Source organism: Podarcis tiliguerta (genome assembly GCF_965153285.1).
Source record: "Podarcis tiliguerta genome assembly, chromosome: 4".
In the NCBI taxonomy this organism is placed as follows: Eukaryota; Metazoa; Chordata; class Lepidosauria; order Squamata; family Lacertidae; genus Podarcis; species Podarcis tiliguerta.
Genome location: NC_139537.1, coordinates 62,469,649 through 62,483,733, shown reverse-complemented (window position 1 = coordinate 62,483,733; position 14,085 = coordinate 62,469,649). Strand labels below are relative to the sequence as shown.

Genomic DNA, 14,085 nt, shown 5'->3' with positions numbered 1-14,085 from the left:
TTGGGTTAAGTACTTAATTCGTTCTGGAGGTCCATTCTTAAATTGAAACTGTTCTTAACCTGAAGCACCACTTTCGCTAATGGGGCCTCCTGCTGCCGCTACGCTGCCAGAGCACAATTTCTGTTTTCACCCTGAAGCAAAGTTCTTAACCCGAAGTACTATTTCTGGGTTAGCGGAGTTTGTAACCTGAAGCATATGTAACCTGAAGGGTATGTAACCCGAGGTACCACTGTACAGAGTTTCATTTGAGCAGGTCCAAGTTGAAACCTCAATGGATATTATTACGATTGCTCCACTTTTCCAACATTATTAGTGCAGTGAGAATGAAGACCTCAACTCAATGTTTCTGAACACAATCCACCAGGAACCTTTTGCACAGACCTCTTTTAAATGAATCAAGATGGGAAAGGCATAGATAGGCACACTTTTCATTTTAACAGAGCTTGCCTGTAGAAGGAGTGGTTCCAGGTGAATTGTGTCTGTTTGTGTTGTTGTTGTTGTTGTTGTTGTTACGAATTAGCAGTGTTTACTTCGATAAAGTAGCACTGAGCATATGTTGAGTTGCATTTCAAAATACTGTATTTTTCGCTCTATAAGACGCACCCGACCATAAGACGCAACTAGTTCTAGATGAGAACAAGAAAAAAAAAGTTCTCTCCCTCTCTGCTTCTCCTCCCGCTTCGCTGAAGGGACGCTGCGCAGCTTTCCCTCTCTGCGCTGCACCTCTTCAGCACTAAAGAGGCACTGCGCAGCTCTCCCTCTCTATTTCTTTTCCTGCTTTGCTGAAGGGGTGCAGCGGTTCTCCGGCGAAGCGGGAGGAGAAATGGAAGCGGCTCTGCATCTCCTGCCGCTTCGATGAAGGGGCGTTGCACAGAGAGGGAAAGCTGCGCTCCCACTCTGCTCAGGAGGCTTCGGGAGGCTATCGCTGAAGCCAGAAGAGCAATAGGAATTGGTGAGCACCAAATCCTCTTGCTCTCCTGGCTTCAGCAAAAGCTGTGCAGCCTGCATTCGCTCCATAAGACACACACACATTTCCCCTTACTTTTTAGGAGGGGGAAAGCGCGTCTTATAGAGCGAAAAATACGATACGTCCAAAATACCACAGACATTTCAGCAAGCTATGAAAATACTGTCCCTCCATCTAACTCTTTCTTGTTCTCTATTGTTCCCTTATGTACAGGAAGACCCACGGCACATGCTAAGTTGATACATTTATTTAAGGAGCTATGTAGCTTCATTCCATGTTTAAACAGAAGTGACAGACAACTGCTTTTCAAAAATACGAGGATTAGAAATGTATAGATACATAAATATATTACAAAGTTGGCAAATAATAAGGTTTGTAACTCAAGGCAACTGTTTTGTATAATTACACAAACTCTCAACATCTTAAAAATGGCATTTACCAAACTGGGTTTCAGATGTAAGTCTAATAAGTGATGATATTTTAACCAGAAATAACAATCTTTTTTTGGAAGAACAAATAACAAGAACAAATATGTTATTTTGGAAGTGGACTTGCTTCCCTATCCTTTCTTTTTCTTTCATTTTCTTTTAAATAATAAAATAAGCACATGAAAACTCTATGCCTTCCATAGAGATAGTACAAGTTAATTGAATAACAATATTAAAGACAGTTAAAAATATCACACTAAAATGAGAATATCATAAAACATCTGTGTACATTTACTGATCAAAGGAGGGGGGGAGAGAAGAGGCAGCCAGAGAGTTCCAGGACGTTCTGCCTCTGTAGAGGAGCCACTTATTTTAATATGTTACTTATTTCTTCACAAACACAGATGGAGCTGCTTTCAGTGAAAAGTCTCTCACTTCTAACACATCATTTTAAAGCCATGATACAGGCAAAGCCTCTTGTTGCCAAACATCTGTGCTCTACATTACATGACTTAGAATACAGTTGCAGAAATAAATGAAGAAGTTCTTTTTTAAAAATAAGAAAGACATACCTCTTCTCCCATTGTGAAGTAAAGCTGCCTTTCTAGAGATTATAGTAAGCGTTCAAGAGCAGCAAGAGGAGTCCTCCCACTTCCTTGGAAGTGCTGAGCTCACTAAGTCTGGGAGGCCAAGCCTAAAACTGAGTCACACTTTAAGGCTAATGTGAGCTATGAGGAAACAAAGCTTACATTTGTTTACTTGACAGGAAACCTGGAACTTCTTGCAGTTTGCTTCTTGCGAGGCAGTGGTTTTCTCTCCTTTCCAGAGAGAGAAAAGCAAATATAAAAATCCTGGGCTTCTTCTGACAACACATACAGAGAAGCAGAACAGACAGCATGAGGAATGGAGGGTATAATTTTCAGAACTAAAGATAAAGTACTTTTTAAATAAGGCATCCAGAAATGAATCCAGAGAAGAATACCTTATTTTAATTTTATAAAATGTTATTTTTTTAATAAAAAGATCAAATATCTATGTTCCTGAGAATGTTTTTGTACTGCGGCCAGGGAGCATGATTTCTATGAAGAGCGACGGAAAGGAACAAGGAAGTGCATTATAAATGTTAATTAAATTATATTGTATACTAGATGATAGGTGTGGCTTCTGTACTGCTCCTATAGGAGAAAACATGGTATGCATAATGCACTAAAGGTAAATGTTAGGAGACCAAACTGGTGAAGAATAATACCCCGATTGAAAACAGACCATGTTTAAATGCATGCAATAACAATTTGATCAGTGCTGCCAATCATGTTTACTTATGCCCTAGGAAGGGGAACACTGAACATTTAATCAACAGAAATAATTACAACCCTGGACTAATTTGTCACACAGACATCAATATGCTCAGCTGAAACTATGCAGTGGAACAGGTTCAGATTTGACTCACACAAGGCAAGAAGCCACCCACACTGAGTCACCAAGCCCAGTTTCCTAAACGATGAGTTTCAGTTCAAGCAACTGATGGAATACACCATTTGGAAACAACTAAAGTCTAGCCTTCTAGTTTTCCAGTAGCTTGTTCTTAAAAATAACTGTACTACATTTTCAGAACTCCAAAGGCTTAAGAACTCCACTGGATAAATTGCCAGCCTTGGATTAGATATATCCTGTGAAAGCCTGTAGCTTCCCACTCCAGCACCAACCCAGTAGAATAGCTCACTTACACTGTGGGGCTGTCTCACTTCTTTCTTTCCACTGCCACCACTTATTGTCACCTAGGGCAAGGACTGTAGGACTCCCACTGTCACACTGTAATCTACTGGGGAGGAGGGAGTCCAGACAAATTCAAAGTCTCCTGCCTGATAATTTCAGCCCATCATCCTTCCTGTTCTCCAAGGCACTTTAAAACAGCAGTATAGCCCAAAGGTCAAAACAACATGGGGGGGAACAAACAGAAACCAGAAACCAGTACAGCCCAGAAACTCATTTTAGAAATTTATTTGGAAAAGTGGGAGAAACAGCGAGTAGCTATCACCAAAACAAAAACACAACACTAAACCAGAAGGTTGGTCTCTCTCATCCGTGGGCAACATCCAATCTATGCAAGTGCTGACAGTCAGCTGACCATCAGGACCTCTGTGCACAGTGTTGTGCAAGCCCCAACGGTCAGCTGATCTTTGCAGCTGGCAAGCTGCACAGCACTGTGCAAGATCTGATTGTTGGGGCTTCTGTGCACAGTGCTATGCAAAAATGGGCTACCTGATATCATTGTGATTTGATTGACAGGTGGGTGGCCCTACCCATCTGTTAAACAAGGCTCATGGGGGTGTGGAGGAGATAAGGATCTGGCCTGCTGGCTGGATCTAATTCCCATCCCTGGTCTGTTTAATTATACACTAGGCAAACTATCATAGTGAAACTTACTCTTATGATGCCCTCTGCTGTTGGCAACCTTTGGAGTTGGTTGAAGGATGAAGGATGGAGAAATAAAGTGTGTGTGTGTGTGTGTGTGTGTGATCCACTTGGACTAGATGATCCTTGAATCTATGAAGAAAACTAGAGCAGTAGTCTGATTCTCATCCTGCTTTTTCTCTTGCACATTAACTTTTCTATGTAGGAAAACCAATCATGGGCTCTCATTGTGGCGGATCCTCTGACCTCTACAGTGACACATACCTACATTTCAACTCAAATGAATGCTGGAGGGAGAAGGTGCTGAACAAAGTCATTTTCTGATAAAACACTCTACTTTAAAATAATTGCTCAATGGATAAGATTGCTTTTCCAAGCTGCTATTCTTGTAAAATAACTGTTAAGATAGAGGAACTGATAAAGTAAATCAGAAGCAACTGTATTATCTACTGTTTTAATCCTAGCACTCACGTTTTCCAAGAGCATTTTTAATCTAAATTTGTGGTCTTTAGGCAGGAGCAGTGGTACATGCGCAATAGCTACTTGTCAATTTTCACCCCTGCAACTTCTGTTACCTCAAACACAGATTTTTGAAAACGGGGGTGGGGGGTGTCTTCTGAAGTAGTCCAACACATCAACTTCAATGAAACGGACATGTTTTCATAACATCTGGTCCTTGACTCTTGTAAAGTGAGCAGTGTCATGGATAGTAGACTGCAGTTATTGTTTCAATAATCTGTTTTTGTCTATAAACTAAGATGGGGAATTGTTATGGTGTTGAATCTCATAGCAGTTCAAGTGGACCCTTTCTTTTACCAGACATCACACCCTACTTTACTATCCATTTCCACTGACACGTAATGCTAAATAGAGCTTGTGAACCCCACTCATGTGATCATATACTAAATGAGAATGACTGCACACACATATTCAGGTGTTTGTTTAAATTAAAAACCAGATCTCAACTGAGTTATACCTGATATTCTTTAGACAGGGAAGACAAATATTTGTAAAACTTACTGCTGCACTAACAATTGTACAGTGTTCCTTTGCAATAATCTACTACTTCTCCAAACCTCTGGTCTAAAAGTAGTTTCACAACATGCGCTGGTTTGCAAAATCAGCTTTGCACAAGAGGGTACAATGATCTCTTAGAAAAGGAAATTCTTGGAAGAGTTGTTTGCTTTCCAAGACTCATCATCATCTAAGGAACATGATCAGGATTCTGTTTGTATAATTAGACTGTTATAAATAGAAAAGAGAACATTTATTGAGAGTGCTTGTGTAGTTTTCATGTCGGGAAGGGAAAATATACCTCACTTTAAAGCTATTATTCATCATGTAATTCTATCGTATAGAAATCGATTTTATTGATCTTTTCTTAAGATGTGTGCAAGCAGAAGTGAAATGCCTACTGTTAGAAAATCCCATAAACTCTAGACAGCATCAAGTAGCCCTTAAGAGCATATGAAATTTCAGGAGTGATACGAATATGATAAAAAATCAATTTGCTGCAAAAAGAGATTTTGTAAGCCAAATGGCACTTAAGTGCATTTGAAGGAGTGGTAGGAACCTAATAATCAATTTGCTGTGAGAAAAAGGGATTTTGAAAGAAAAGTGAACATTAGGAACTAATACAGATGGTTTGTTATCTAGCTAAACTATGGTTTAGTGCTGCACGGATGAGGCCCAAGGAGCCCAAGGAAAGGACTGCTGGGTTTGTGTGCTTCTTTCCTTGTTACAGAGAAGGAGGATTTCAGTTGAGTTTAGTTTCAATTTTTACAAATATTGGCTAATATTGGCTGTTGGATGGGTTGAATGGAGCACAATCATGTGGTAGGGGGCTTGAGAGTATATTAAACCAGTTATTGGAGGCTGTGGTCAAAGGAACAGATTAAAGTTAGATCCAGATAAGATGAAAGTGAACTTGGTGAAGAATGAAAATAGATTATGTAACAAAATGGTTGGTCTCCCATGTCACACTAAACAATAGTTTAGTGGAACATGCTTAAGTTGCAATGAGCATGAGTAAAGCCTCAGGTCAAGAGCTCCCACCTTCCTGTGAGCCCAGGAGAAGGACGTCTGCAGTATTAGTTTTGGTTTCAAACAATCAAGGCTCACTGTTTTTTTAGCAACCTCAGACAGTGATTTAAAACAAATTCTTCTAAGTGAAACAAGCTAGTATCAAAACCCACGATGTGAAGTTGGCTCATTCAGAAACTGACCAGACCACATACACACATATGTAAACCTTATAAATAGATTTTTAGCACACCTACAGAGTTATTTCTTTAAAACACAAACACACACACACACACACACACACACACACACACAGACACTCATCAGCATGCTTTTAATCTCATTCCCACACAGCAAATGAATTAAGTACACTCTACCCACAAGCCTATCAACTGAAGTGTATGACTCTCAGACAGGATAATTGTATTTCTTTCTTTCTTTCTTTCTTTCTTTCTTTCTTTCTTTCTTTCTTTCTTTCAGAGAGAGACCATTTAGCTAGTGTTAGTTAATCCTTAGATTGAAACCAGCACTTCCACATAACTATGTAGTTAAAACATCAACGACCTGAAGAGTCGCTCAGACTGATCATCTAGTTGCCAATGCAAAACTACCATACTATTATGAAATAATCAATTATTAATTTATATACCACCTACATGCCAAAATGGCTTCTAAGTATTTTACAACTATAAATCAATACATGGTTAAACAATAATGATTCCACTCAATACCAGAACATCCTTGATTAAAATATACACTAAAACAAGTGATTAAAAAGCATGACAATTAAAACCGTTTTAAAAAGAAAAAGTCAGTTAATAAAATCAGAAATTCAGTTCAGGGAAACGCTTGCCTAAATAATAAATTATCAGGCTGTGGCAAAACTAACCATGTTTCATCAGCTGACTGTAGAGCCCTGGCTGGGTCCAATTATTTAGGGCTTTGTACGTAAGTAGCAGAACCTTAAAATAGGTTAAATAAAGAACCACTTTATAAATTTCACTTTACATAACAGAGAATTATGGTAAGATTAAGAGGCACAACCTGTTCATATTGCATTATATGTACCATAACTTGGAACGTCCAGAGCCATGATAAGTTTATAGAATACACTTTGGAAGGAAAGATTCCACAGGGCCACCGATCACTGGTACTCATTTATGGAACCCACCATAGCTGCAGCTTGGTGGGGAGGAAATGTACAAAACCACACTGAAGACAGTGTAACTGAACAGAATTACCATATCCCATAATAATATTAGTATAATCTTAAAGTAGATATTGAAAGCTTGTTCTCTCAGCTATAGTTAGTGAGGCCAGGTGTGCATGAATGAATGAATCACTGGTGTGATGTATCTTTCTTATAGGCAATGACATTGATCACATCAGTTAACCAATGTTCATTTTCTTGACCTTGGCAGAGCAGAGGACAAACCCAACAGCCAAACTTGGGAGGGGGAAACCAAGCAGGTCCACACATAAGAATTAAGTTAGAAACTGTACCTTGTCAACTGGAAGAAAGTCATTATCTACTTCTATTGACCTTGGACGTAGCTTTATAGGTTTGTCCTTAAAAATGTCTCCAAAGCCAACCCCTTTGACCTTTTTGGGTTGGATTGTTGCTGCTCCATTAGCTCCTTCTGATTTCGTGCTGCTTGAATCACCACCGTCACTTTCTGAGCCGGTAGCATCTCTCAGACCTACAAGAGGGAAAGTCAAAAATGAAAATTGTGGCTTAAGATTTTCAAAAAGTGAAGGTAAGCAAAGCAACACTCATGCAGCAGCAGATAAGCCTATACAGTGGAACGGGCTTCCATCCTTGGAAGTTTTTAAGCAGTGGTTGGATGGCCATCTGACATGAATGCTTTAGTTGAGATTCCTGCATCTGAAGGATTGGATTAGATGATCCTCGTGGTGCCTTCCAACTCTATAGTTCTATGATTCTAATTTCCTATATTAGGAATTAGAAAACTCTTATTGTAGCAGTAAAACTGACTGTAGAACAAGCATCTGGTTTATTAAGGTTGTTAGCAGTGCTTTTTTCTGGGGGGATGCAGGGGTACGCATACCCCTAAACATTTTGCGAATCTAAGTTTGGCCTCATTGAGGGGCAGTATTTCAATATGAGTAGGAAAATGTGAGCACCCCTAAACATTTTTCTTAGAAATAAAGCACTGGTTATTAGCATTATGGAGAACATATGAGGATAAACAGGTATCCACCATTTAAAAATAAACAAATCCAAATTTAAACTATACTTCCACATCTGTTGCAATGCTGAAATACAAGGATTCTTTGCTGTTTTTGATCTTGACCAAGTGCAAAATCAAGTTCTTAGGTACTCCCAGTTGGAATACCATCAGCATTTCTGATAGCTGAAATTGGAGCCCTGCTGGAATAATTTGCAGCTTTTCAATGACAGGTCCAATGAGATTTGCATGCCTGAAAAGAGACTTCCAAAATTCTGTCTGATGCAGCGGTTACATAATTTATCTAAATGGTTCCATAACCTAGCAGTGTTGGTTCAGTTTCATGGCTTCTTGGCCACTTAAACTGGTATTTAAAAACAGTGTGTGATGTATTTACTGAGCGCAACTTGTCCCTTCTGGCCATTGCCAGGATGGCTTCATGCAAGGATGTGAAAGATATCTAGCAGCCAGAAAAGATTGCATTTAAAATGTTCTCAATTAATTCCTTTTGTAACTTGATATGGAAGGCATCATAATATTATGATTTATGTAAAGCCAGATGAAGCTGTTAGGCAATTAAGTGATGAAGCAAGTGTGTGTGATAAGGTGGGTTTACTGAATCGGTAAAAAAAGCAAAATGAAATGAGCTCTTCTCTTCCCTTGGATAAAGCAGGGAGAGGCCTTTGACAAATAAGCGGTATTTCTTACCTGCTTTTCCAACAGTGGTCTTCAAGATGCCTTAGGCTGCAATCCTAACCCCACTTTCCTGGGAGTAAGCCCCACTGAATTCAACAGGACTTACTTCTGAGTAGACGTGGTTAGGATTGCACTGTGAGACACAAAGATAAAGGTAAAGGTACCCCTGACCATTAGGTCCAGTCGCGGATGACTCTGGGGTTGCAGCACTCATCTCGCTTTATTGGCCGAGGGAGCCAGCATACAGCTTCCGGGTCATGTGGCCAGCATGACTAAGCCGCTTCTGGCAAACCAGAGCAGCGCACAGAAACGCTGTTTACCTTCCTGCCGGAGCAGTACCTATTTATCTACTTGCACTTTGACATGCTTTCAAACCGCTAGGTTGGCAGAAGCAGGGACCGAGCAACGGGAGCTCACCCCGTCACAGGGATCCGAACCGCCGACCTTCTGATCGGCAAGCCCTAGGCTCTATGGTTTAGACCACAGGGCCACCCACGTCCCTGCTAGACACAAAGTTAGAGGAATGTAAAACAGCACAGCTTGTCTCTAATGTTACACATGCCCAAGTAGCCTCAACTAGAAGTCCAGAATATAGTGTTGTTGGTCCCATGCTATGGCACACAAATCAAGCAGCAAATCGTCAGACATCCTTGCTTTTGACTTTCAAAAGAGCTTTCAAAATCATGCCGACAGGATTTTGAAGCTATTTAATTTTTATTTTTGATTGGTCAGTCACCTTAATGACTATCTTTATTTTTATTTTTTAAATGGTGCTTTATGTTTTAACATTGTTCACAACACTTTTATTTTATCACACAGTGGTATGATACATACACGCACGCACACCAGCAACTGTAAACAGGTTACAACCACATCACTATATATCCTACCAAAAGCTGGGGGAGAATAGGGCAGTTTTCATCTGCTGCCTTAAGGGTAGTATGGCTGACACAAGGTGAATATGCTTGAACAGGGCAATCTATAACTAAGGTATGCCCACAACAAAAACCTCCAGCCTTTGGTGGCCATGTCAGCTCTAAGAACCATCTGGTGCAGAGTCTCAGGGCCACCTGGCTAGAACAAATGGGTATACACAGGTGAAGTTTTTTCACACTGAGCATCATCAGCATTACCTGACTTCATACTGCTTGTACTCACTGCTCCTACTGGATCCAGAAGAAGATCCAAGAAATTAATTCAGAACACTTGTGTAATGAAAATTGAGGGGGAGAGGGGAGATGAGAAAATTAATTGAATGCCGAGCTTCTTACCATACCAATCTTATTCAGATGGTACTTGTAGTCAATCCATATATATGTGACCTTTTAAGTGTATGACTCACATCAAGCCAGTTACGCAATCAAAATGATTTGAGGAAGAAAAAGAAAGCTAAATAGTACTTAATCAAATATGCAATCAAATACTCTGTGTAACCTGATCATTGCCAAAACATTTAATTACATTCCTCTCTAGCTGAGACAATCTTGTTTCAAAGGCACATATCCACACCCCTGTGCAGGAATAAAATAAATCAAGACAGACAACCTGTTTCACTCTACTATCCTTATTGAGAAAGGCTATTCTGTTTATATTAGAGGGTAAACTTGTTTCTCCTTCAAAGCACTCAGTATCTTCAGAGAGAATGGATATTTTATTGCTATGGTTGCATGCCAACATTTCCTCTGTGCAAGCAAACTCAAGATGTATCTGATCATTCCATTTTGCTCCTAAAGGTTGCTTGTCACTAAGAAATATTGAGTATTTGTACTGGCTAACTTAGACAACACTGGTTTACCTGTGTCACACTCTAGCCATGTTAGCACAATATGTTAAACCAGTTTCTTGGAACAAGAAGAATGGGAGAAAGCGAGTGTCCTCCTTCATAGCTGGGAATTTAGAATCTTCCACATTTATTATGTTGAAGCACAGTTTTCCACGTCATCTGGAGTCAGAACTGTGGTTAATCATGACTATGACTTATGAAAGGCAAACATCTGAGCCAGACAACTATTTCTGTCTAATCTGATCCTAGCAGCCAAGGAGGAAAAGTTATAAAGCTAAGATACAAATAGGCATTGTCTTGCGGTATCACTCCTAGAGGGAGAAGGGAAACATGAGAAAAGAAACAGCGAATTTTACTTCTTTCCTCTTTACTGCATATTTATGTTTTATGCAGACCATGAATCCAGTGCTATCTTCTCTAACTGATAGTTCTACAAGATCTCAAAGACGAATCTATGGCATCACCTGCTACCTGATCCTTTTAACAGGTAATTTCAGAGACTAAACTTGGAACATTTGCATGCAAACTATTTGCTCCATCACTACCTATTTTCTCTTCCCTAAAGGTTTATCTTCAAGATAAGGAACACACAAGGAATGAGTGAAAAAAGAGCAACAAAAGTGTAAGCAACTTACTTGCTGTGAGAGAGAAAGGATTAGTCTACATGTTCAAACCAACGTTATCTACCTTTGCTGACAAAGTGTATCGGGGCCTTGATGACAAAATGTAACAAGCACATTATTCCACTCAATCCCCCATCTCTAATAAATCACAAGCTCCCAAGTAAAGAAAGCCAATAAATATGAGATATGCAGACAGAAAGCTAGGGTATTGTAGCGTGACAGGTGTACAACTATCTTCCTGTTAGGCAGCAGTTATGGGGGGGGGGAGGTGTGCTTGGTGCAATGACCTCCTGGAACCCAGGAATTAAGTTTGTTCCCCTAAGGTCAAGGCATCTGATCTAGGGTACAGAAGCTGAGAAAAAGAGACGGATTGGTGAGCAAGACCTTCAGAGATGTGACAGAAATGCATCAGCCTCAGTGTGACAACTTATCAGGTAAGAAAGGCATCACTCTGAAAAACAAGGAAATGATGCACCTGAAGGGATCAATTCCTTGGAGGGTGAACAGGTACTGCGTCCTGCTGAGGATACCCTTCTGGGGAGCAGAGGACTCCCAGTCATGGGAAATTTGATTATTATGTACACCAGGTTTCCTCAACCTCAGCCCTCCAGATGTTTTGAGACTACAATTCCCATCATCCCTGACCACTGGTCCTGCTCGCTAGGGATCATGGGAGTTGTAGGCTATAAACATCTGGAGGGCTGAGGTTTAGGAAGCCTGATGTACACAAACAGCTGGGTGTGCTTACCTGCAGTAAATTACCTGCCTAGTGTTAAAATATGTGATGTATAATCTAGATAGGCTGTGTAGATAGTGCTGGGGATGTGTGAGTTGGTACAAATTATATGGGGGACTGCAGCGTCAGAATTAGGGTGGTGTGGGCGGTTCCTATGCACAGAGTGCCAAGCCGAGGGGCACTTAACAACAACAACCACAAAAACAACACTATATTTATACGGGTACCTCCTGAGAAGATCCATAAAAGCAACTGTACCGGAAGAAATTATTGTGACAGTAAGAAATATTTTGTGGGAGGCACCAAATTATCAAAGTCTGCCCCCTGGGGGAAAGTAGTTGTGCAGGCCTGGAAGCCAAATTTAAGTTGCTAGATACAGGATTAAAGCCAGGACTTCCAAGGTAGCTTTCTCAGAAACGCTACATGTTCTACAATCAGAGCCCAGTAGAAAGGTAGAGATAGCTGGAGAGGTACAGATATAGCAGGTGTAACAGAAACCTGGTGGAATGCAAAAAACATTTTGTAATAATATTCATGTACACAGAGAAGAAACGCTGTGGTGCACCTGTGGCAGCAAAACAGGACACCTTCATCTGCCCCACCTGCAATAAAACATGTCTCTCCACAACAGGTGCTGTAACCTTCCAACTTTGACTCTCCAACTTTGACTTTACCATGAAGGAGCACTCCTCCGTGGTCTCCTGAGACAGACGGATGCCAACAACATATACTTCGTTCAGGTATATATTTTTTCAACAAAGGCAGTTTTATTGTCCAAGATTTTTGCCAATTCCTTTCTAGTATATATGGTATATATAGCACACCAATTCTCAAATAAGACAAACAAACCTTAACTTCTTAGGCTTTGGCAACAAATCATGCAGGATAAAGAGGAATGAGCAGTCCCCTGCATCATGGAACAACATGCATTAAGCAGTGGAAAATGAATGCTGGAGCCCTCAGCATGGCTGTAGGTCTATCACTATGGATGCAACTATCAACATGGATGCTCTTGCCATCTTTGTAACTAAGGATTATTGTAATATTTTATTTCCTATTCCTGTCCTCTGCATTATTTACTTGCTTTAATTTTTCTGTGCACTTACAGATGTCTATTGCTTACTTCACAGCAGTTACAGTCTAACAATGGGAAAAGCTTTTTGATATTCAATTAGCTTCAATGGAAAGAGAACGTTGCATGTGTTCAGGGCAATGTTTACCTGAAATCTGAGACAGCATAAAAAGCAGAATACCAAGAGGCCAGACTAATGCTGGAACTACGCATTTCGCAGAGACCAATCTGTCAAATGGCTGCAGTACAGCGATGGGAGGGAAGAGGTCCTTCACCTTGCTTCTTCCCACGGCTTTTCTCCTGCAGTTCCCTGCACCAGCCACTTTCCTGACATGACAAATACATACTTGCAAAAGTGTCTGGAGGAGGGGATTACAGGAGCAAAGCAGTAAGCAATACGGCTGGGCGACATATCGTCCAAAAACGGTTGAAAGCCCATATTCTGTTATTGGTTTCCTAATTTTTGACCTGGCAATATAACAGCTGCCCATTGTTAGGAAATGAGGCAGGAAGTACTTCTGTCAAAATTTAAAACAACTGGATGACAGGCAATTGTCAGAAATCAACTTGAGCAGTATTTCAGGTTCCCCCATCCTGGTTCTTCAATGCATAAAAATGGCTTGCCTTTTTATTTGAACACTCCCCTACAGAGAGTCAAAACAGATCCACCTAAACTAGTGCTGTCTACTCCATTGGGCAATGGTTGCTCATAGTTTCAACCAGAGGTTTTTCCCAGCCCTGCAGCCTGAGATCCTTTCAACTGAGGACACAGGAAATTGAATCCTAGGATGTTCTGCGTGCAAAGCTCTACTACTGACCTATTCCTCCTTTGAAGATATGTGCCTCTATCAGCAGCTATACAAGGCAGAAATTGAAATTAAGTACCAAGGAAAGTTTCGTGGCGCTTTAGGTGTATCCCAACACTGTACATACATGTACACACACATGCATGCTGAAAAGAAATATTGGTATACATTCTGAGAATGTATGTGCTGTGCAACGGGAAGCAAACCAGACCAACTTCAGCTCACAGAGAAGCCAAGACTGAGTGCAATGGATGGACATTATTCTTTAGCAGATGAATTCGTACACAATCAAGGAGCAGCCTTAGCTTAGCATTTCCTCTTTTCTTTTAATTAACTCACTGTTATAGC

At 40.4% G+C, this 14,085-nt stretch overlaps 1 protein-coding gene across 8 annotated transcripts in view; it reads right to left on the bottom strand.

The window, feature by feature from the left end:
- Positions 1 to 14,085, bottom strand: part of SH3KBP1 (SH3 domain containing kinase binding protein 1) — a 134,597-nt gene that overhangs the window by 46,283 nt on the left and 74,229 nt on the right. For 4 of the 8 annotated variants that reach the window (XM_083439451.1, XM_083439446.1, XM_083439449.1 and 1 more), the window contains 2 exons: positions 14,077 to 14,085; positions 7,336 to 7,532 (listed from right to left, as the gene is read on the bottom strand). The exon at positions 14,077 to 14,085 is cut by the window's right edge and continues 66 nt beyond it. In XM_083439451.1, coding sequence (XP_083295577.1) covers positions 7,336 to 7,532; positions 14,077 to 14,085 — 206 coding nt within the window. The remainder of the gene's footprint in view (positions 1 to 7,335; positions 7,533 to 14,076) is intronic. The other 4 variants (XM_083439448.1, XM_083439452.1, XM_083439450.1 and 1 more) reach the window with 1 other exon arrangement.